The following is a 24,255-nucleotide window of genomic DNA, read 5'->3' on the forward strand; positions in this document are numbered from 1 at the left end:
ACAAGGGAAAAAATTCTATTTCGCCTGCCTCTGACAGTCCTCAGGGCTCTGGGTACGTGTGTGCTACGTGCAGAACGTAAAAAAAAATCAGACGCAGCCAGCTACGTTTTACTGCAGGCTTGCGCCAATTTTTTTCCTGCATGGGAAATCCCTGATCTGCTGGAGCCAATAACTTTGCATCACTGCAGTGCTGTGACACATTTGCAGGGCCACAACACAGTTATTAAACTTAGTAGTATTCATTGAATACACGCAGTGTGGCTTGTCCTTTGAAAAACAAGGGAAAAAATTCTATTTTGGCTGCAGGCTTGCGCCAATTTCTTTCCTGGCTTGGAAATCACTGGTAATACAGCATGCTGAGGGGTAGGGGTAGGCCGAGAGGACGTGGACGTGGCCGAGGACGCGTAGGCCCAAGTGAGGGTGTGGGCACAGGCCGAGCTCCTGATCCAGGTGTGTCGCAGCCGACTGCTGCGCGATTAGGAGAGAGGCACGTTTCTGGCGTCCCCACATTCATCGCCCAATTAATGGGTCCACGCGGGAGACCTTTATTAGAAAATGAGCAGTGTGAGCAGGTCCTGTCGTGGATGGCAGAAAGTGCTTCGAGCAAGCTATCATCCACCCAGAGTTCTGCGCCGTCCCGTGCTGCAAATCCGAATCCTCTGTCTGCTGCTCCTCCTTCCTCCCAGCCTCCTCACTCCACTACAATGACACATGCTCAGGAGCGGGAAGACTCCCAGGAACTGTTCTCGGGCCCCTGCTCAGATTGGGCAGCAGTGATTCCTCTCCCACCAGATGAGTTTATCGTCACTGATGCACAACCATTGGAAAGTTCCCGGGGTCCGGGGGATGAGGCTGGGGACTTCCGGCAACTGTCTCAAGACCTTTCAGTGGGTGAGGAGGACGATGACGATGAGACACAGTTGTCTTGCAGTGAGGTAGTAGTAAGGGCAGTAAGTCCGAGGGAGGAGCGCACAGAGGATTCGGAGGAAGAGCAGCAGGACGATGAGGTGACTGACCCCACCTGGTGTGCAACGCCTACACAGGACAGGTCTTCAGAGGGGGAGGCACGGGCAGCAGCAGGGCAGGTTGCAAGAGGCAGTGCGGTGTCCAGGGGTAGAGGCAGGGCCAGACCAAATAATCCACCAACTGTTTCCCAAAGCACACCCTCGCGCCATGCCACCCTGCAGAGGCCGAGGTGCTCTAAGGTCTGGCAGTTTTTCACAGAGACGCCTGACGACCGACGAACAGTGGTGTGCAACCTTTGTCGCGCCAAGATCAGCCGGGGAGCCACCACCAACAGCCTCACCACCACCAGCATGCGCAGACATATGATGGCCAAGCACCCCACAAGGTGGGACGAAGGCCGTTCACTGCCTCCGGTTTGCACCGCTGCCTCTCCCCCTGTGCCCCAACCTGCCACTGAGATCCAACCCCCCTCTCAGGACACAGGCACTACCGTCTCATGGCCTGCACCCACACCCTCACCTCCGCTGTCCTCGGCCCCATCCACCAATGTCTCGCACCGCACAGTCCAGCCGTCGCTAGCGCAAGTGTTGGAGCGCAAGCGCAAGTACGCCGCCACGCACCCGCACGCTCAATCGTTAACCGTCCACATAGCCAAATTTATCAGCCTTGAGATGCTGCCGTATAGGGTTGTGGAAACGGAGGCTTTCAAAGCTATGATGGTGGCGGCGGCCCCGCGCTACTCAGTTCCCAGTCGCCACTACTTTTCCCGATGTGCCGTCCCAGCCCTGCACGACCACGTCTCCCGCAACATTGTACGCGCCCTCACCAATGCGGTTAGTGGCAAGGTCCACTTAACTACGGACACGTGGACAAGCACAGGCGGGCAGGGCCACTACATCTCCCTGACGGCACATTGGGTGAATTTAGTGGAGGCTGGGACAGAGTCAGAGCCTGGGACCGCTCACGTCCTACCCACCCCCAGAATTGCGGGCCCCAGCTCGGTGGTGGTATGTTCGGCGGTGTATGCTTCTTCCACTAAAGCACCCTCCTCCTCCTCCTCCTCAACCTCTGTCTCGCAATCTAGATGTGTCAGCAGCAGCAGGACGTCGCCAGCAGTCGGTGTCGCGCGGCGTGGCAGCACAGCGGTGGGCAAGCGTCAGCAGGCCATGCTGAAACTACTCAGCTTAGGAGATAGGAGGCACACGGCCCACGAACTGCTGCAGGGTCTGACAGAGCAGACCGACCGTTGGCTTGCGCCGCTGAGCCTCCAACCAGGCATGGTCGTGTGTGACAACGGCCGTAACCTGGTGGCGGCTCTGCAGCTCGGCAGCCTCACGCACGTGCCATGCCTGGCCCACGTCTTTAATTTGGTGGTTCAGCGCTTTCTGAAAAGCTACCCACGCTTGTCAGACCTGCTCGTAAAGGTGCGCCGGCTCTGCGCACATTTCCGCAAGTCCCACACGGACGCTGCCACCCTGCAACATCGGCTTAATCTGCCAGTGCACCGACTGCTGTGCGACGTGCCCACACGGTGGAACTCTACGCTCCACATGTTGGCTAGGCTCTATGAGCAGCGTAGAGCTATAGTGGAATACCAACTCCAACATGGGCGGCGCAGTGGGAGTCAGCCTCCTCAATTCTTTTCAGAAGAGTGGGCCTGGTTGGCAGACATCTGCCAGGTCCTTCGAAACTTTGAGCAGTCTACCCAGGTGGTGAGCGGCGATGCTGCAATCATTAGCGTCACCATTCCTCTGCTATGCATCTTGAGAAGTTCCCTGCAAACCATAAAGGCAGCCGCTTTGCGCTCGGAAACAGAGCCGGGGGAAGACAGTATGTCGCTGGATAGTCAGAGCACCCTCCTGTCTATATCTCAGCGCGTTCAGGAGGAGGAGGAGGAGCATGAGGAGGATGAGGAGGAGGGGGAAGAGACAGCTTGGCCCACTGCTGACGGTACCCATGCTGCTTGCCTGTCATCTTTTCAGCGTGTATGGCCTGAGGAGGAGGAGGAGGAGGAGGAGGAGGATCCTGAAAGTGATCTTCCTAGTGCGGACAGCCATGTGTTGCGTACAGGTACCCTGGCACACATGGCTGACTTCATGTTAGGATGCCTTTCTCGTGACCCTTGCGTTACACGCATTCTGGCCACTACGGATTACTGGGTGTACACACTGCTCGACCCACGCTATAAGGAGAACCTTCCCACTCTCATTCCCGAAGAGGAAAGGGGTTCGAGAGTGTTGCTATACCACAGGACCCTGGCGGACAAGCTGATGGTAAAATTCCCATCCGACAGCGCTAGTGGCAGAAGGCGCAGTTCCGAGGGCCAGGTAGCAGGGGAGGTGCGGAGATCGAGCAGCATGTACAGCCCAGGCAGTGCAACAGTCTTTAAGGGCCTGTACAGCTTTATGGCTCCCCACCAAGACTGTGTCACCGCTCCCCAGTCACGGCTGAGTCGGCGGGAGCACTGTAAAAGGATGGTGAGGGAGTACGTAGCCGATCGCACGACCGACCTCCGTGACGCCTCTGCCACCTACAACTACTGGGTGTCGAAGCTGGACACGTGGCCTGAACTAGCGCTGTATGCCCTGGAGGTGCTTGCTTGTCCTGCGGCTAGCGTCTTGTCGGAAAGGGTGTTTAGTGCGGCTGGGGGAATCATCACAGATAAGCGCACCCGCCTGTCAACCGACAGTGCCGACAGGCTAACACTCATCAAGATGAACAAAGCCTGGATTTCCCCAGACTTCTCTTCTCCACCAGCGGACAGCAGCGATACGTAAGCAATACGTAGGCTGCACCCGCGGATGGAAGCATCGTTCTCTCTCACCATCCAAAACGGGGACATTTCTGCTTCATCAATCTGTGTCTAATATTCCTCCTCCTCCTCCTGCTCCTCCTCCTGAAACCTCACGTAATCACGCTGAACGGGCAATTTTTCTTAGGGCCACAAGGCTCACTCATATAATTTTTCTAAAAAATTGTTATACGTTTCAATGCTCTTAAAAGTGTTGGAACTTTAACTTGAACCAATTTTTCGTTAAACTGGGCTGCCTCCAGGCCTAGTTACCACTTAAGCCACATTAACCAAAGCGATTAATGGGTTTCACCTGCCATCTTGGTTGGGCATGGCCAATTTTTACTGAGGTACATTAGTACTGTTGGTACACCAATGTTTTGGGGCCCTCACCTACAGTGTAATCATAGCAATTTGTATGTTCTTCGCCTGCACTCATGGTACAGAAGTGTGTGTGGGGTTGGCCTACACTTTAGCTACATAAATGTAACTTGGGCCTTTGCTATACTGCAGCTACTGAAATGGAACTAAGACTGCGCTCCCACTATACTGCTGCTTCGGAATTGTTCCTGGGGCCTGTGTAGGCTGCTACTATTACTGAAATGGAACGAAGACTGCGCTCCCACTATACTGCTGCTTCGGAATTGTTACTGGGGCCTGTGTAGGCTGCTACTATTACTGAAATGGAACTAAGACTGTGCTCCCCCTATAATGCTGCTAGTGATATGTTAGTGGGGCCTGTCGCTAATGCTACGGCTGAAATGTTACTAATTCTGGGCTCTGCCTATACCGCTGCTAATGGTATGTCTCTGGGGTGTGGAAACAGAGGCTTACCAAAGACATGATGGCGGCGAGGCCATTTCCCACCAACGCTGTTACTGTTAAGGTGCATATAACCACGGACACGTGGAGAGGACACGTAGTGCCTCCAAAACATCCCCCGCCACGGCCCACTTAATCCTGGCCACATTCAGAAAACCAACAAAATAAAACCACGCTACTAGGTCCGCAGTCACCACCACATTACCACCAACGCGGTTACTGTTAAGGTACATATTACCAGTCTGACTGGGGCATGCAGTGTTGGCCGGAGCCCACCTGCATTAAGCACGACATTACTACCTCAGCTGTGTTGGGCAATGCAATGGGATATTTCTATGTACCGCCGGTGGCTTCCTGGCACCCACCCATGCTGTGGGTCCACAGGGAATTATAAATGCATCTGTTTCCACTTGTAAAGAACCCCAGTCAGACTGGGGCATGCAGTGTGGGCCGAAGCCCACCTGCATTAAGCACGACATTACTACCTCAGCTGTGTTGGGCAATGCAATGGGATATTTTTGTGTATCGCCGGTGGGTTCCAGGGAGCGACCCATGCTGTAGGTGCACACGGAGTTTAACCTACATGTGTCCACTTGTAAAGAACCCCAGTCTGACTGGGGCATGCAGTGTGGGCCGAAGCCCACCTGTATTAAGTACGACATTACTACCTCAGCTGTGTTGGGCAATGCAATGGGATATTTTTGTGTATCACCGGTGGGTTCCAGGGAGCCACCCATGCTGTCGGTCGACAGGGACTTCACAATAGGGAGTTGTACCTGCCTGTGTCTATGAATTAAAAAGCCCGGTCTGACTGGGGCATGCAGAGACACCTTGACAGAATGAATAGTGTGTGGCACATAGGTTCCCCATTGCTATGCCCACGTGTGCAGCTCCTGATGGCGGTGGCACAGGATTATATTTCTCATTGCTTCTGTACAGCATTGTGGGCTATCGCCCCGCCCCTTTTAAAGAGGGTCGCTGCCTAGCCGTGCCAACCCTCTGCAGTGTGTGCCTGCGGCTCCTCCTCATGGCAGACGCACTTCTAAATAGACATGAGGGTGGTGTGGCATGAGGGCAGCTGAAGGCTGCGCAGGGACACTTTGGTGTGCGCTGTGGGGGGGGGGGTTGGGCAGCATGTAACCCAGGAGAAGTGGCAGTGGAGTGTCATGCAGGCAGTGATTGTGCTTTGTTGGAGGTAGTGTGGTGCTTAGCAAAGGTATGGCATGCTAATGAGGGCTTTTCAGAAGTAAAAGTTTTTGGGAGGGGGGGGGGGGCCCACTCTTGCCGCTATTGTGGCTTAATAGTGGGACCTGTGAACTTGAGATGCAGCCCAACATGTAGCCCCTCACCTGCCCTATCCGTTGCTGTGTCGTTCCCATCACTTTCTTGAATTGCCCAGATTTTCACACAAGGAAACCTTAGCGAGCATCGGTGATATACAAAAATGCTCGGGTCGCCCATTGACTTCAATGGGGTTCGTTACTCGAAACGAACCCTCGAGCATCGCGAAAAGTTCGTCCCGAGTAACGAGCACCCGAGCATTTTGGTGCTCACTCATCTCTAGTCGTGGGCCATTCAGAAGTATGAGACACAGTATATGTCTGAAGCATCATGGAATCTGTGATGGCGGTGGGTGCAGGTACAATTAGCTGCTAAGAAATAAAAAAAACAAAAAAAACTGACAAGTTCTATGGACTGGAATTACGCCAGTAATTGGAGGGTACGACGACTACATTGGCACCTAAACATTTTTAAAGGCCAAAGTTAGCTGTTGCTCGTTAAATGCCAATTTATTGTATTTCTTACGTATCTTATTTGCCAAATTCTAACCAGAAAAAAAAAAATAATGTGAAACTTTGCTGCACACGCTGAGCACATACAGAGAAGCAGGGCAGGGGAGAATTTAAAAATGTCACCTTTTGGCACATTTTGATTTTTGCACTTTGATTTTTCGGTCGTTCTGCACAATATTTGAAGAAATGGTTGCATTTTAACCTGATGGATACTGAATGAACATTTGCGCTAAAGTTTTAACTTTGATAGTAAATCCAAAAATGGTATTTCTAATAGTAATGTATCTTTTCAACTGCAATGAGACCAGTTTCAGGTGGCTGTGATACAGCCGCAAGATGCAGCTCAAATAAGCTAAACCTAAACTACACCAGTGTTTTAGGGCTATTTCAGACGACCGTATATCAGCTCGGTTTTCACGCCGAGCTGATATACAGTGTCCTTGTCTGCAGGGGGAGGAGGATGGAAGAGCCAGGAGCAGGAACTGAGCTCCCGTCCCCTCTCCACTATTTGCAATAGGAGGGGGCGAGACGGGGGTGGAGCTAAGTAACGGCACTTAGCTCCGCCCCATCCCTCCCATTGCAAATAGTGGGAAGGGGCAGGAGCTCAGTTCCTGTTCTTGGCTCTTCCATCCCTTCCCCGCAGACAAGGACACCGTATATCGGCTCAACGTGAAAACCGAGCCGATATACGGTCGTCTAAATAAGCCCTTAGGATGATGTACGTTTGGCTCAGCAGAGGGGGTTCAAATATTGCCGCTGTAACACGGAGGCCATAGTACGGTCATATAATACCTCATAGGTGATAATTAAGCATTTATTGTACACTTACCTCCTTGGCAATTTTCTCAAAACTGAAGAGACGAACTAAACCAGAACTGTACATTACAATCAACAGGTCTTTCCATATCCTGGCATCAGTCACATTAGATCCAAAAACCTGTTTAGGACCAGATAAAATAATGAGAATATAAAAGTTACTAAATTGACTTAAAATGGGTTTTCTGAGACTTTATCACTGATTACTTAACCTAGGGCTAAGTTATTAATAGTTTATTGGTGGTTCCGACTTCCCATAGGGATCAGAACAGCCGATATCAGTAGGGATCCTGCAAGGGGGGCCCTCGCTGATCAACTATTGATGAACCAGCCTGGGGTTTACTCATCAATAATAAAGTGTGTTCTCTCACAATTGTTCTAGATTTAAAGGAAGTCTGTCAGGACAATGATACCTACAAAAAGCTTTGCAACGCTTGGTAAGGCATTGGCAGATATGGGACACACAGTACCTTTCTTTCCATTCATAGTGGAATCAGTGCATAGAAAAACAGTAGCTAATTGCAATATGCAAATCACTTTGATAGTGCTCCAAGGACTTCCCTAGGCTCGGCAAGTGTTCCAGGTCTCGCTGGTAAATGCTGTCCAGAACCTGATGGGGCAGCCTTGGGCAATGTCACTTTAAGTCCCCCTGAGCTCTACAGCAGACCGAGTGATGCACATGCACTGCGCCACAGTCACAAAAGGCACATGAGCTTATACCATTGTCACCTAAAGGTCCATTTACACAGGATGAATGTCAGGCAAACGATGCCTGACACTCGTCCCTGTGTTTCCTTGCTCCCCTGTTCCTGCACGGGAGCTAGCAGAGCAGGCTGGGTTACGGAGCAGCCAGCAGTGGGGGCTGGGCAGTGCAAGAGATTTCTCTCCTCTCGTTCCCCGCCCCTCTCCATTGAGATAACACAGTGGCCGTTCATTACTGAACGGCCGCTGTTTAAACTGAACGATGAGCTCATCGCAGATCTTTTTTGCTGCATAAACGATGGACGATGAGCTCATTGTTCAGTTTAAACAGCAGCCGTTCAGTAGTGAATGGCCACTGTGTTATCTCAATGGAGAGGGGCGGGGGAGCAAGATGAGAAATCTCCTGCACTGCCCGCCCCCCCTACTATCTGCTCTATGTACCAACCAACTCTGCTAGCTCCCGTGCAGGAGACAGGTTGATTACTGAGCATAGGGATCTATTAGTGGTCATTTTTTCTAATATCTTGTTTTGAGGGTCTACTATCTCATACAATTTCAGGGTAGGGCATTCTAAGTGGAGGATTATCTAAGGCCATTAAATCCTCCATGAGCATTGATAGGTATGACTATTCTATGTGTGTACTCGTCTTTTTAGCTTTGCTATTTTAAAATAGTTTAACAATAAATGCTAAGTTTTATAGGAAATTTGCAGTGAAATTTATGTGTGAAACTTGGGCTCCCACAAATTCTAAGAACAAGGATCACATGTCCCTCGTCTTCCTCACTGTCGGCTTACTTCACCGACTGAGCAGGAGATTGAATGGAGTGATGGTCGCACAAGCGGACTGCCATTCATTTTCAATGGGACTGCTGGACGTTAAATGGAGTGCTGACAGTGCATGCTCGGCCAGCGCTCTATTCAATGTGACGTCACTACAGGTGGGAGAAGCATCCTTACAGTGATGAGAAGAGGGGTGCATGGGACCCTGTTCTTAGGATTGGTGGGGACCTCAGTGGCGGGACCATCACAGATCAGGAAGCTATTCCTCATTCCCCTTTAAAGGGATTCTGCCACCAGGTTTGGTCACTACATGCTGCAGGTAGGAAGAGCCCGGCGTAGCTCAGCTTCGAGTCATATTTCACGAACCTCACAGAGGTAGATGCTTAGGGACATCCTTCAGGTAGATGTTCCTGCTAGTGTCCCGAGGCTGTATGCAGACTATACATATGTCTGTCAATCTGAATTATAAATGACGACTACAACTAAGGATGCTTCAGGCAGATGCTCAGGATACCATCCCTAAGCTTTATGCAGCACATAAAGTATGCCAACGATACACTACTCTAGAAGTCTAGTATTCAATCATCCCAGAACCAACCTATTGGCAAAGAGCCCAATCCCCCCACCGATGGAAAATAATAGATATAGAGCAGAGAGGTTGTAGCAGCATCAGCCCTAGTGGTGGACTGAGGGCTTGAACTTTGATGGTTGCCCGGCATGAAACAGTTACCTACTCTGATTAGGAAGGCAATCTTTAGATTAGTTTTCCTTTTTCTCTGTATTTCAGAGTGTCTGTCTTTAGCCCAGTTTTTAATTTGACACTAATTTATAATAAAAGTTACGTTTTAGGGTTCTCCCTCTGTGAGACTCATATTAATCCTTTCCAATCCACTGTCTGACGCCTAAAGACATTCTGATTGAAGGCTGTAGAGCTCCGATGTCGGAAGACGTCTGGCAGGGTATCTTTACTGTATATTAATGGCCGCCCTGTTGTTGGGGGGCCTCTCCATCATGTCCCATACAGCAGTACTGGCTCTAGCCAGCAGATGGCGCCATTGTATAATGGCAGAAATAGAAAGCCTCCTAGGAAACTCTGAATCCAAAATTGGATTGCAAAGGATTAAGTTGAGAACCCTTTGCCTTGTTTAAAAATATTTCATGAAGCTGGTGACAGAATCCCTTTAATTCCTGCAGCCTAATGAAATAGCATGCAGGTTTGGCTCAGCTGTTGAGGAGTTAGTTCAGTCAAACAAAATTGGCAAAATATTGTTCTGCAGATCGATTCTTACTTTTTTATCAATTTCCAATACCCCAACAAGTGAAAGCGGGAACACGTTGAATACTGCAAAGTAAAAAATCACAGTCGGCTGAAAGAAAAGTAAAAACAGAAACAGTGAATTCAAAACATATCATCTGCAGGTTTCCTATTGTTTCGTGTCTACAGCTCCTTTACGGGCCTATGTGTGTCCATGGTAACAGTATTAACTGTGTGTGTAATCTGCCCCCTACTCCTTACCAGCTTATAGTTTAGCAAGTAATAAGGAGAGTATAGACTGCATAGGGGTTTGCTTGAGGTCTCTTACCATAGAGACTAACTCTACAAAGAAACTGTAGACACAAACTAAGATATTTTTAACCCTTAAGGATGTGGTCTAGCTTGGTATTTAAAGGGGCTTTCCCATTATCACAATTGCTTCACAAGCACTCTGTCCTTCCTTGTTGCTGCTGACCAGAACATGTGACCACTGCAGCCAATCACTGACTATAGAAGGTCACTGCTGTGCCAGTGATTGGCTACAGCAGTAACAGGTTCTGGTCAGCAGCAACCAGGAAGGACAGAGCCATTGGGAAGCAATTTTAAAATTGTGAGAAAACCCCTTTAAGGATGCAATAAGGTTTTTAATTTACATCTTCACTTTTCAAAAGCCATCCACACACCAGTACAAGCGCTTGTTCATTGCATAGTGAGCAGTGGTTTGTTTTTTTAAACTTTTTGGGCCACACATAAATGTGTTCTATAACTTTTATTGATTTTTGTGAGGGGACAGGGTGAAAGAACAAATTACATCTACTACTATTGTTTTTTGGTTGGTTGTTTTTTAATGGCCTTCCCTTTGCAGTATAAATGACTGATAACTTTTTTTCGATCAGCCGGTAGGTTTCTACACTTTTGGAATATTATTAATTTTTGAACACCTCTGTATTTGAACACTCATCACTGTTTTATATTTTCAATGGAAGGAGCTCTGTGAAAGCATGTGTTTTGCATGACGAGCTGTAGTTTCTATTGGGACCATTTTGAGTAAAAATTTTTTTTTTTAAATCACTTTTATTGTTTTTGAGAGACTAGCAAAAAAAATGGAGCAAAAATGTTTTTGTCTTCTTTTTTTGTGGATATATTATTTTTAGGCTTTTGCCATGTGGGATAAAAACTGTTCAATTTATTGTACAGGGTTGTTATGGATGTGACAATACCAAATATTTTTTTAAATAATTTTTTTAAAATAGAATTTTGGACAGATTTGGACTATTTGTAATTTTTTTCCCCATTTCCTAGGAGGGGGATTTGTACTTGCAATCCTATGATTTCTCATCTAACACAGTATATTATATGTTGTCTTGCCTATGACAAGCCATGACAAACCCAAAGGCCATTGTCTGGCATTCAGTTGCCATAGAAACCCATCGGCCCTCCGCCATCCATCTAATTATGTCATGGAGGGAGCACCTTCCCTTTCTGTTAACTCTGTACATGCCGCGATCAACATTAATGAAGGCTTGTAAGGGGTTAACAAAGGGAGTTCTCTGTGATCCCTGCCATTGTACTAAAACCCCGCCTGTCAGTTACAGCTTACCCCCCTCTTTGGACGGCGCGGACTCGGCTCCTGAACCCACGTCTTCTACATGCCGTGCATGTATAGCATTTCACAAGAACTTCTTCCCACCCATAACAAACACGTACATCATAGGTTGGGAAGTGGTTAAATAAGACTATTTGAAAAGCCACTTCTCATTCATTTTTGATGCTTGGGAACAATTAAAAAACTGGCTATGTAGATGGACCTTCCCCTCAAATAGTATAGCACGTATTTATGGTGCCGAGAAATACATCTTTGCTCTCAATCTAAACTAAGATTGCCAATTCTCACCACACCGCATACAAAAACACTTTAATCCATAACGGCTGTATTAGTATTTAACCAATAAAAAATACTTTATATTTTTACATATTTGCTCCAACATTTGCTGTTACTATAAAGAAAACTTGTCACCTTAAATATCTTAAACTCCACGTCACCTAAGCCATAAGCACCATAACTTAGCTTATGGTGCTTACAATTGCTGACAGGTTCCCTTTAAAATCCTTTTACAGAAAGCAATTCGCTCCGGTAGACAAGCTCCAATCAATGAGTCTGGCGCTTGACTACCAGGTCTTTACACAGATCAGTTCAGACCCTATTAGGGAAAGGATGATCAGCCGATAAAAGCGGCATTTGCATTTTTACATGGCCTGATGAAGGGGCAAAAGAGTTCAGGCGAAACATTCTTGCTCACATATCGGACACTGCAAAAGCCCCTTTATAAACCTCTTATGCCCTACCCTCACTAAAGGTGCAGGGTGTTTTTTAAGAGAAAAGATTGTTTTTATTACATAGATATTTTAACAACCTACAAAAATGTTCATGCGTAATAATGAATACGTCATTTATGTATCTCGTCCGATTTAGTATAGGTCAGCATGACCTGTAGCTTGGTGCTAGAATATTGTAATAATACAAGAAAAGAGAGAAAATACAACTCAGGCAGCTACATGACATACAGTGACAGTTTCCCAAAACTACCTTGCATTGCAAATTCCGGAGCGGGCATCTACCTCTGGATCCCACAGCAAATACTGCCCAAAGCATGCTATGGCAAAACGCGAATTCTTCGACACGAGCGGAAATAGATTGCGATTTTCCACTTATGGAGGCGAAGTCGCAGCATGCTGCGATTCTGTGCAGATTCCGCACAGTTCATTGAAGTCAATGGAAGCCATCCTACCCGCGGCCCTTCCGCAATCATCACTGCGGAAAGAACGTGGGATCTGTGTCATCGCCTAGCGATGGAGCGACATATCTGTACTGCACATGTGCGCCAGCTGCACGTCTGGCACATCCGCAGCACAGATTAAAAGACTGTGGACAGGTACGCAGGGGGTCGCTGGCCGAAGTACAGGGTCAGATTCTGCATGTGGAATCTGACCCGTCCATGTGCAGGCGGCCTTACCCACATGATAAAACTGTTCTTTTTTTAAAGATGTTGTTGTTACTTGTGTCCATGTACTTAGGAGTATCACATACCCGATTTTCAGAAACAGTGCTCTTCTGGACAGTCTTTAACACCAATGTCTCTTTGGCAACATTCCATGAAATATACCTGTTAGAGAAAAAAACAACGAAATACATGAATTCGTATTGCTTCCTGCAAACAAAGTCAAAGTTCTGCAGCAGAAGTCATAAGCCCCACAGATGAGTAAAACCACAAACACTTACTGCAGCCAAGCACCCTTTCACACCCCCGTCTGGGCTCCAGTTTTGCTTTTTTTTTCTCGGCTCAGTTTTTTGAGCCAATACGAGGGAATTAAAGACTGAAATAAACTGGTCCATTTTAGACCGCAGACTGTGCTAGCTTGCCGTCCAAAAAACGGAAACCAAACAGAACGGAAGCTTCCCGTTTTTTGAAACCTAGCTGAAATCAATTTTAACCCCGTTTTAATTCAGTTTCTCTGCTCCAAAAACACAGAACAGAGGCGGAAAGCCCAATTGGAGCCCAGATACAGGTGTGAAAGGGTTCTAACTGGGGGTCAAAATGCAACTTTTTATTTGTTAAAATGGGGTTTCTGGGACAAAAACAAAGTATATATATTTAAAAAAATGTTCTGACTATAATTAGATAGAAGAATAATGCATACTCGCCTCCCTAAATGGCCACCCAGGTCCAGTACAGGAGTCCCGGTCTCTGCCACTAAAATCCTGGAAGAAGCTGCAGCAGCCACATGCCAGTCATTGTGGTTGTGTCCGTTCAGCCAATCACAGGCTTCAGCGGTCACGTGACCATTCATGCCTGGTGCATTATATATTTATCTTAGTCCCAGAAAACCCCCTTCAATTATGTCACTGTGCTCTTTTTGCAGTCAAAAATACAGAAAAGCCAACAGAACCCGTCAACAGAGCCTCCGACAATTAAAGTAGTGTTTTTATTGTGCAGGAGGTATTTTGTTGCTACCTGTATTTTCTGTATGTTCCCAGGTAAACCTTCTGCAAAGTTCTCCCAGTATCAGCAGCAATACGAAGCAACCAGTTGTGGGCAGTTACAGCAATGAGTGAGGGGGTATAGTCTGAAGCCTGAGCAAGAGGTTTTTCCTGAAGAGGAAGATCAAGTTATACATTACAGCTACATAATGTGTGGAAATAAGCAACAGAATGGAAAGAAAACAAAAAATCATTTTTTATTGATAACCAATTTTAAAACCCCTGCCAATTAGCCAATTGTCAGAGCCGCTGTTCACAAGAACTAGTACAGCTCCGTAAAGTGTGCAGTGACCCATAATAGTACTGCAAGCCCGGTGCCAATCGTTGAATGGGGCTGAGCTTGTACCACCATTTCAGGCCACTGCACAATGTACGGAGCTCTGCTAATTCTTGTGAACAGCGGCTCTGGTAAACAGCTGATAAATGGAGGCAACTAAAGTAGCACTACCATCAGGCTGATAGAGAGGGACTAAAGTAAGGATACAGAAGTCCATCTGTACTCACCAATGGGCATTCACAACTCATTGCAGTTTCAATTTTCTCAGACGTTACACGTCGAGGCATTTCATATAGCAGCTGTGGTTTAGGCATAATGCTGTAATGAAAACAAGATGTCGATTAATACACATTTTTTTACATTTCACATGTAATAGATGTGAATCTCAACTTGTAACATTAAAAAAATATCTACTTTCTCGGTTAGCATTTTTTCCTCATATCTCTAGAAATACCAGAACATTAACTATACATACGTATTAGCAAATGAAAAAAGTACTTTTATTAGTCTATACTTGGTATGTGCTGATTAGTCGTATTGTTCCTGTTAAAAGTGATCCTACAGTTTTGGAGCAAAATTCTGTCCCGGAACCGCATGTGGCGGAGAAGGAGGGTGGGGGTTTGATCTCCAGTTGTTCTTCTCTGCTCTCCCTCCAATCTGCTCATTCTCGGTCCTGTTGTTGGCTGTTCAAAATGGCCGACTCAAATTCCTGAACTACCTAATCCCCACACAGTGCATTGGTAGTATTAGGCTACTAATGCACTACACCTGCCGCTCTCGGATTTCCCAGAGCTGCTCATGTGATCAGCATTGACCAATTAGAAAGCAGTGTGCATTAGGTAGTTAGAAAATTGCTGCAGACATCTTGGATAGCCAAAAATAGGACCGAAAACCGGTGGATCAGACAGAGTTAGGGGGCAAAGAAGAACAATAGCATGTAATATTTCCCCTTCCCATCCGGTCCCATGACAGAATTTTGTTCCTGCACACAAGGAGACATTTTTATAAATTATCTTTTTTTTTATCCCTGATGACATAATAGTTCAAGGGATCATCCAGGACTTTTATATTGATGAGGAATACTTACGATAAGCCATCAATATCAGATCAGCTGTTTGAAGAGGCCACAGAGCTCGAATGAGTGATGTGGCCTCTTCGCTGGAATGCAGGGCACAGTGCTGTACATGTAGCAGCAGTGCCCGGTATTGAAACTCAATCCCATTCACTTAAATGGGACCAAGCTGCTTTAAGCCATGTGACCAACGAACGTAACGTCACAGGCAAGAAACAGACCAAGGCGGTCACCGCTGCACCACGAATGATTCAAACATCTGATCGGTTGGGGTGCAGGAAATTGACCCTCTAACAATGTGATACTGATAGCCTCTAAGGAGAGGTCATTAAAGGGGTTGTCCCGCGAAAGCAAGTGGGGTAAAGCACTTCTGTATGGCCATATTAATGCACTTTGTAATATACATCGTGCAGCAATATAAGACCTGTGCGGCGCGAGCACGCCGGAGCGGCCCCATTCAACAGAACAGAAGAGCAGACTGCGCAAGCGCGGCTAATCGAGGGAAAAGAAGACTTCGGTCGGCGCCATGGAGACGGGGACACCAACACCGGAGGGGGTAAGTGTATAACTTCTGTATGGCCAATATTTAATGCACGATGTATATTACTAAGTGCATTAATATGGCCATACAGAAGTGCTTTACCCCACTTGCTTTCGCGGGACAACCCCTTTAAGGTTTATGCCCCAGAAACCCATTTCAACATTTGACTAATTTAAAAAGAGAAAATACAATTAAGAGCACTTGTATTTGTTTGGACCTGAATAATAACTATTTTTATGTAAATGAGATGCAAATCGTTGTTACATTTTCTGTCCATGTGCGCCATCAGGCATGCAGCAGGCGAATAGGGTTGTCGCAGATGAGGCCTCTACTGTACCTATGAATGCTTCTGAACTGATATGGAGGCAGATAAGGTTGTTTTCTGTCATTATGCACTGAAAAACTGTGAAAATCGTCATGCGATTCTTAAGGTAGGGAAGCATTCTCCCCTAGAAGCAATGATCTCCATCTCTCTGCACTCGCAGAGTCCGACGGAGTCATACCGGCTCAGTGTCAGCGAGTGTGCCAATAACTAGGAACAACAGTTTGTTGCTGCATGTGAGGATGAGATAGATAGATAGATAGATAGATAGATAGATAGATAGATAGATAGATAGAAGGATAGATAGATAGATAGATAGATAGCTGTGTAGTACTAAGTGGGCCTGGTTATGCTACACAGCCTCTGAAGGGGGGGGGGGGGTGGACTGAGGTTGTGCATGTTCATGTGAGAAACCAGCTGATCAGTGCGGGGAATACTCCCAGTCACAAACTTTACTATAGGATAGGAGAGCCCACAAACCAAGTATGGTGCCTTCTAAATGTGCAAGAAGGAAAACTCAATGCAAAAATGCTTTTTCATACACAAAAGGTTTCTATAGCCCTTAAACTGAATATCAAAAATAAAAAAAAGTCATGCCATCCTTGAATTTTGAATAACAAAAGGACGAAGACCTGAGAAGACTCAGACCTCAAGATTGGATTTCAGAAAGGCAGATTTTAATGGACTTCGAAAGAGATAAGTAAGAATACTATGCTTGAATGTTCTTAAGAACAGAAACGCCCTAAAAAGGTTGGAAAATATTGAGAAGTGAGATTCTTAAAGCACAATCCCTAAAAGAAGGAAGAATGGGAAGCATTTAAAGAGACCAGGATGGATGAACACAGAACTTACACACGTTAAAAAGGAACAAAGATATGTTTAACAAAAAGGAAATGTGGAGGGCGGGTGGATATACACTTAGGGCAAGTATCAGAAAAGCTAAATGCTAATAGTGCAACAGAGGCTAAAAGCAATAAAAATAATTTTCAGGGCATGTTGAAAGCAAAAGAAAAGTCAAAGATGCTATCGGATGTTTACAAGATGAAAATGATGAATTGGTTAAGAATGATGTTGAGAAGACCGAACTTTTAAATTCCTATTTTGTATCTGTTTTCTTTTAGAAAGTAGATGAAACATCAACTGATGATATTGGGAGAGTAAAAGAATGTGGGCTATCTATAAATAGAGAGATGAACAGTTATCTAACCTAAAAGGAATTCAAGTCTCCAGGTCCAGATGAATTACATCTTAGGAAGCTAAAGGAAGCAGACGTAACTGCTGAACCACTCGCCGTAATCTTTGAAAATTCCTGGAAAAGCGGAAAAGTCCCAGAAGATTGGAAAAAGGCAAATGTTGTCCCCATCTTCAAAAATAGGAAGGTGGTGGACTCAGGAAACTACAGGCCTGTGAACCTGACTTCTATACCAGAAAAGATCTTTGAACAAATTATTAAACAGCATGTATGCAAGTACTTGGATGAGAATGCAGTAATTAACCAGAAGCAGCATGGGCTTGTAACAAACAAGTTATGCTAGATGAATCTAATTTCCTTTATGACACAATCACGGACTGGGTTGATCAGGAAAATGCAATAGATATAGTATGTCTTGACTTTAGTAAAGCATTTGACAAAGTATCTCATATCTGTTGCGGGGGTTCTGGGATTGCTGCCTTGCTGATAGTCTGGTGCTGGTTTTGGAGAGGTTTCTATATATCCTTGCTCAGTGGGTGTGGTATTAGGTGTGACATGCTTAGTCAAAGCTGTGGGTAAATTATCAGGGCTATTTAGCTTGGCCTGATACCGAGTTGAATTGCTGTTGATTTTCAGTCTCTCTCTGGCTGCTCTAGCATTCAGAGCTTGGTCCTGGATCACTCAGTTATCTTCTGCATCTCAAGCTAAGTACTTTGCTTGTTTGCATTTCTAGTTTTGGTTTTCTTCTGTTATTTTCCCTTCCCCGTGTGGGGTCAACTAGGGGCCAAGGCATGCAGTCAGGGTCGTCCTTATTGGGACGATTGCCCTGCTTTCAAGCAGGTACTTTCACTGTGTTTGGTTATATAGGGACAGTGTTTCCCCTATTTTGATTCTGTTTTTGTTTTTTTTATGTTCGTTTGCATTTGTGGGAGAGCTGCAGGTGACAGATGCAGCCGTTCTGGTTGGACGCGACAATACCATACTTACTGAAAAAATTACCAAATATGGGATTGTCAAGGCAACTGTTAGGCAGATTCACAACTGGCTGAGTGATCATACTCAAAGCATGGTCATAAATGGCTGCACATCCAAGTGGAAGAATGTGGCAAGTGGGGTACCACAAGGCTCTGTTCTAGGGCTCAGTGTTGGTCTACATTTTTACAAATGATGTAGAGGGGAAAATTGAGGCAAAACTGATCAAATTTGCCGACGACACAAAGCTAGGAGGGATAGCTAACATTAGGTGGGGGGGGGGGAGAGGGAGAGAGAGTTCAAAAAAATATAGAAAAGCTTTAACAGTGGGCAGCGACTAACAGAATGGTATTTAAAAAGCAGAAATGCAAAGTCCTACATCTGGGCAAGAAAAATGAAAAAAGCACAGAATGAAAAGGATTGGACTAAGCAACAGCACATGTGAAAGACTTGGGTATACTAATAGATCGCTGACTCAACACTAGTCAACAATGTGATGCAGCAGCCAAAAAGGCAAACGCAATTCTGGGATGTATCAAGAGAAGCATAGAGCCTAGATCACATGAGGTAATTATACCCCTGTACTCTCTTAGTCAGACCTCATCTGAAATCCTGTGTCCAGTTCTGATCACCACAACTTAAAAAAGACATGGACAAACTGGAGAAAGTTCAAAGAAGAGTTACCAGGATGGTGAAGGGTCTGCAAATCATGTTCTATGAGGAACGGTTAAAGGATCTAGGAATGTCTAGCTTGCAAAAAAGAGGGCTGAGAGGACTTAATAGCGGTCTACAAATATCTGAAGGGCTGTCATAGTGCAGAGGGATCAGCCCTATTCTCATTTGTACAAGGAAAGACTAGAAGCAATGGGATGGAACTGAAATGGAGGAGACACAGATTAGATATTAGACAGTGAGGGTGATCAATGAGTAGAACAGGTTACCATGGGAGGTGGTGAGTTCTTCTTCAATGGAAATGTTCAAACAAAGGCTGGACAAATATCTGTCTGGGATGCTTTAGTGCATTGAGCAGGAGGTTGGACCAGATGACCCTGGAGGTCCCTTCCAACTCTACCTTTCTATGTACTAATCGTTCACACATTATGTCTGCAGAATTGTTGGTAGATGGAGGTCATGGCAGCCATGTCAGATTGGTTCTGTAATGAATACCATTGAACTGTATTGGTATTTTTCACTGCAAGAATTACTGCATATTACTTTATTCTTCCCATACGGAAAATGCCAGAAAGCCAGACAAACCCAATTAGCCCACGTGTAAATAGAGGCCAAGCTATATACTAATAATTATATTCATTACCTGCTGTAACAGCAGCCATAATTATCAAAATAAATTCTTCCATTTGTATAGCCGATGAAAGACTTTGAACGCCGAGTCCAGACTTTCTTAAATTTAGTAGCTTTCTGAAAAACAAGAATTAAGATTTTTATTTTTATTTTTGTCACTGCACAACATTTTATTAGTTGCAGCTATCATCACTTTTTTTTTTTTCTGGTCTCTTTCATTAATATTTTCTTTTGCCTATTAACAAATATCCTTTACTACTGCCAGTTGTTTCCATAAAAGACAAATACCAGTCTTAATAAACCTCCCTCCCTCCCAAATTTTGGTGCAGAATTACTTTGTGATGTGCGCTCATACCCTAATGACCGGTCTGTACAAAAACACGTGCAGACAAAGAGTTGAGCAACTGCTCCTAATAACCAGATGGCATCCCTGTTTGCAATGGGTTTCAGGTATAAGGAAACTGCACTGGATTTTTTTTTACCCATGGAAATAAGGTGCCATTACTTGCTACTCCTCGCTTTTTCTAACAGCAAGGCAACATGCACACCCGCGCAAAAAAACCCAACAAAAAACGTAGGAGTTTTGTGTGTTGCGAGACAAACACATCTCGCTTGAATATGCGCTATTTCTCCCTGTGTGAGGTAAAAAAAAAAAATACCGCTGCATGTGCTAATTTTTGCGTTCTTGGAACACATCGCCTATTGTCTTCAACGGGACAGCCAAACACCTTGCATGCCGTGTGACTCTAGTGTGATGTGATGTTTCCCATTGAAAACAATGGGAAATACTTGCCGTGCATGAACCAAGTGCTGGAGGATCGCAATTTCCTAGAAGTGATGCGAGCTGTTTTTACATGAGAAACGCCTTGCATCGATGTGAAAATGCACGTTTACAAGCGCGATATAGGGCAGCGCACATGTGTACTATATAATACATTCCAGTACAGAGAAAGATATCGTTTGTGTTCATAGAATCTATCTAGCGGTCGCATCACCTGGCACAGAAACTTCCGTAAAATATCCAAGTTGATCCTGTAATTACTGTAGGAGGCTCTTGGGAAGGATCCCAGGGACCGCCTGCTGGAGAGGACACAGACGTTTTTCGCAGTCCCTGCCCTTGAATAGGATGTTCTGCGCGGCGCGCTGCAGAGGTGTAGGCTTGATCCGGTGCTCATCGCTGCTCAAGGAGTGCTGATAGTGTCATTTAGGTTGGCAATGTGACTCCGCAGCTCTTCTGCACATCACAAGGGGCTCAGGATGCCTTTAAAGACAAAATGTCAGGTTATCAAAAAGTGATTATATGAAATGATAAATCGGCTGTGTGCGATCATACGTTCGGGTAACAGAGCGAGGGGGTGAGGGGTGCATCACTATATAACCAGACCACTCTACCACCCACACACAAGACTATATAAAGTTCTGAGATGTATTATGCCACCCATGAAACCAATCAATGGCGTCCAACTGTAAGGCTGAATGCATATAGCCGGATCCCACAGCAGAATCCGACCCTGTGCCCAACCGGTGACCCCTGCGTACCTGTCCGGATTCTTCAAAATCTGTATTGCAGATGTGTCGGTCCGCATAAATGCCCAGTACAGTTATGCCGCTCCGTCGCTAGGCGATGACACTGACTCCATGACCTTTCCGCAATGATGATTGCGGAAGGGCCGCGGATCGGACTGCTTCCATTGCCTTCAATGGAAGCCATCTGCGTGGAATCCGTGCTGAAATACGCGACGCGTGTGCAACCATCCTCACGTGGTGGTCTGTGCCAAAACGCTATGTTTTTACGGGCATTTTCTCCTGTCTCCTCTAAGGTCTGTAAATTGTCAGATGTGATATGGAATTGACCGTTTAACCTGCGGCAGAATTACGACCTTCGTATGAAGGAGCCCTACGGCCGTGGATTTCACTCTTTTTTTTTTTCCCCCAATTTCTGCCAATACTGTAAAAGCTGCTGCGGATTTGATGTTTATTTGCTACATATTTTCTGCCCGCGGTGGATACTTTTTGTAAAGACGCCATTAGGCCGTGGATTTCACTCTTTTTTTTTTCCCCCAATTTCTGCCAATACTGTAAAAGCTGCAGCAAAAAAACGCAGCATTTCCACCGTATGGAGTAAGGCTGCCTTCACACGGGCGAGAAAATCACAAGATTTGTGCATTGAGAGACGCACAAATACGAACCCCATTCTTTTGAATGGGGTCATACACATGAGTGATACGATGCAGGAAATGCAGCGCCCATTGCATTCAACGGCGCCGGCATCTTGCCACGTGCTAGGTGCACACGATGCGATGTCTCCCATTGAAAACAATGGGAGAAACTCCCAAAGTGATGCAAGGCGGTTGTGATATAAAAACGCCTCGCATCAGTGGAAAATTCACATGATGGTGAGCACGATATGGGGGCCGGATTCACGGCCCAAATCACGCTCGAGCGTTTGTAGTTAAGGTGCTCCATGGAAAGTAATCGCAGTAAAAGTCTTCTGTGTGAGGGAGGCCTCAGCTGTAGCCTTGGCTGCTGCGGATTTGATGTTTATTTGCTACATATTTTCTGCCCGCGGTGGATACTTTTTGTAAAGACGCCATTAGGCCGACCGCGCACAGCCGGGTCTGATACCACATTCGCACAAAATCCAACCCTGCGCCCGACCAGTGACCCTGCTTGCAATTGTCTCTTCTGTACTGCGGATGTGCTGGCCAGCGCACAGAAAACGCAGCACTGTCGCTAGGCGAGGACGCAGAATCTGTGACCCTTCCACAATGTTATTGCGGAAGGGCCGCGAATCGGACGGCTTTCACTGACTTCAATAAAGGCAGTCCGCGCTGGAATAGTACAAGTTGCAATATATATATTTTTTTCCTTTCCCCCTTCGCGAGCGGAAAATCGCAACCGATTTCCGCTCGTGGACAGGGAAAAGCTTTTTCTTTTTTCTTCTTCCATAGCATGTCTATGGGCCAGCTGCGGATTCCGCAATGCAAATACGGCCGTGTGCAGGCGACCTAAGGGGTCTTTTGACAAGAGCCGATTTGTTGCGCACAGACATTTCTGCACCACCATGTTGTCCCTACAGGGCTTGAATTCCGCACAATCTTTGCGTCTTTACTTCAAAACCGCAACATTCTATTCCGCAGCGGAAAAGCTTTAATTAACTGAGGGCGTCTTACGGAATAATTGTTGCAGACTTCTAATATTCAGGAGATTTAATTCCGGGAGGAAAAAAACTTCGCAGGACGTTCCGTAGAAAGCATTCTGCAATAGAAAAAAATGCAACTAAACACGCACCAAGGGCGGCTATAGATAACCGTATGTGCAAATATCCTTGCCTTGGCGCAACGTATCTGCGCAGTATACGAGGCTGATCTGCATGCATTTTGGCACACAGTACTGTAGTTTTTGCGCACGCATGGCCTACTTATATACGACGCCCTCCCACCAGGATTTAAAAGGCTATTTAGCCTAATTGGGTCCAGATGTCTTATTCTTCACAGAATTGCGCAGCGCATTGCGCACTTCCCATAGATTTCTGCGGGTCCCTTGGTACACAAATGTGCAGAAAGGTAGAGCAGGTCCTCTTATTCTTTCTTTGCGTGCGACCAAAATGCGTGAATGAGAACGAACCCATTGCCACCAACGGGTTCTATCCTCTGCGTACTGCGGACGCTAATTCCAAGGACGCAATACGTGGCGCACTTATGTCCGTGAGAAGCCGCTCTAACTGACAGTCTGCTACCGTGCTGCGGACAATTTCATCCTGCGTGAAAAGTCCCTCGGCAATCCGCGTGCCAACGCAGAGACACCGCGGTGTAGCAAGACCCTATTAAGGCAACCATGCTTGCTGCCCTGCTCTCCCTGAAAGCCATCATACAAGTTACTGATTATTACTGTGTGGGTACTGCCCTTCAGAAGCAGAGCACGCAGACGCTATATAATGCTAGCACTATGCAGCCGGACGCCATAGTAACAGCACGGTGCAGCAGCAGCGCTACTCACTTCACCCGCTCGCATATTTCCCTTTCAGCCGCAGTTCTCCGGCGCGGCGCATTCAGCCAATCAGCTGGCTGGAATCGGCACCACGTGACTACACAGCGTGCACGCGGATTGCCTTCTGCAGCCGTGCACTACACACTACATAAGCAGCACGGGGTGCATATTTCCCTTTTCAGCGGCAGTTCTCACACTACAGGAGCATGGCCAGGACCTCTGACGTCAGCGGGTCAGCTGACATGCCCCAGTCACATGACTCTAGTAAAGGCGGGCTCTGAAGACACGAGGGCTTCCTGTGTGGAGGAGCAGGTGCCGCCCGCAGATAGTCGGGCGGGGCCGCAGAGGATGGATGGGGGGGGGGATATTGGTTGTAGCGGAAGAATATCTTGTGTGAGAGTAATGTAAAAAAAAGCCTGTGGGGGGCTTCGGGATGCTTGTGGGGGCCACAGGGTGAGATTCAAGGGGTGAAATGAGAAGTACATTGGGGCTGAGTGAGGTTTGTGAGGTGTATGGGGATCTGGTGGGTGAATGAAATGCACATGTGAGAGGTTTATGCTGAGGTGCACCTGAATGGTGGGATGCAGGTGAGCCGTGTGGGGGGCACTGGAGGCACATAGGG

The 24,255-nt window shown here is 46.4% G+C and overlaps 1 protein-coding gene across 2 annotated transcripts in view; it reads right to left on the minus strand.

The window, feature by feature from the left end:
* Positions 1–23,685, minus strand: part of LOC136576529 (DDB1- and CUL4-associated factor 17-like) — a 61,373-nt gene extending 37,688 nt beyond the window's left edge. The window contains exons 1-8 of one of the 2 annotated variants that reach the window (XM_066575872.1): positions 23,643–23,685; positions 20,639–20,904; positions 19,657–19,760; positions 14,470–14,560; positions 13,940–14,076; positions 13,015–13,090; positions 9,961–10,038; positions 7,202–7,309 (exon numbers count right to left, since the gene is read on the minus strand). In XM_066575872.1, coding sequence (XP_066431969.1) covers positions 7,202–7,309; positions 9,961–10,038; positions 13,015–13,090; positions 13,940–14,076; positions 14,470–14,560; positions 19,657–19,760; positions 20,639–20,818 — 774 coding nt within the window. In that variant the 5' untranslated portion in view covers positions 20,819–20,904; positions 23,643–23,685. The remainder of the gene's footprint in view (positions 1–7,201; positions 7,310–9,960; positions 10,039–13,014; positions 13,091–13,939; positions 14,077–14,469; positions 14,561–19,656; positions 19,761–20,638; positions 20,905–23,642) is intronic. The other variant, XM_066575873.1, reaches the window with a different exon arrangement.
* Between the last annotated feature and the right edge of the window lie 570 nt (positions 23,686–24,255).

The sequence above is a fragment of the Eleutherodactylus coqui genome, chromosome 8 (genome assembly GCF_035609145.1).
Source record: "Eleutherodactylus coqui strain aEleCoq1 chromosome 8, aEleCoq1.hap1, whole genome shotgun sequence".
NCBI lineage: Eukaryota > Metazoa > Chordata > Amphibia > Anura > Eleutherodactylidae > Eleutherodactylus > Eleutherodactylus coqui.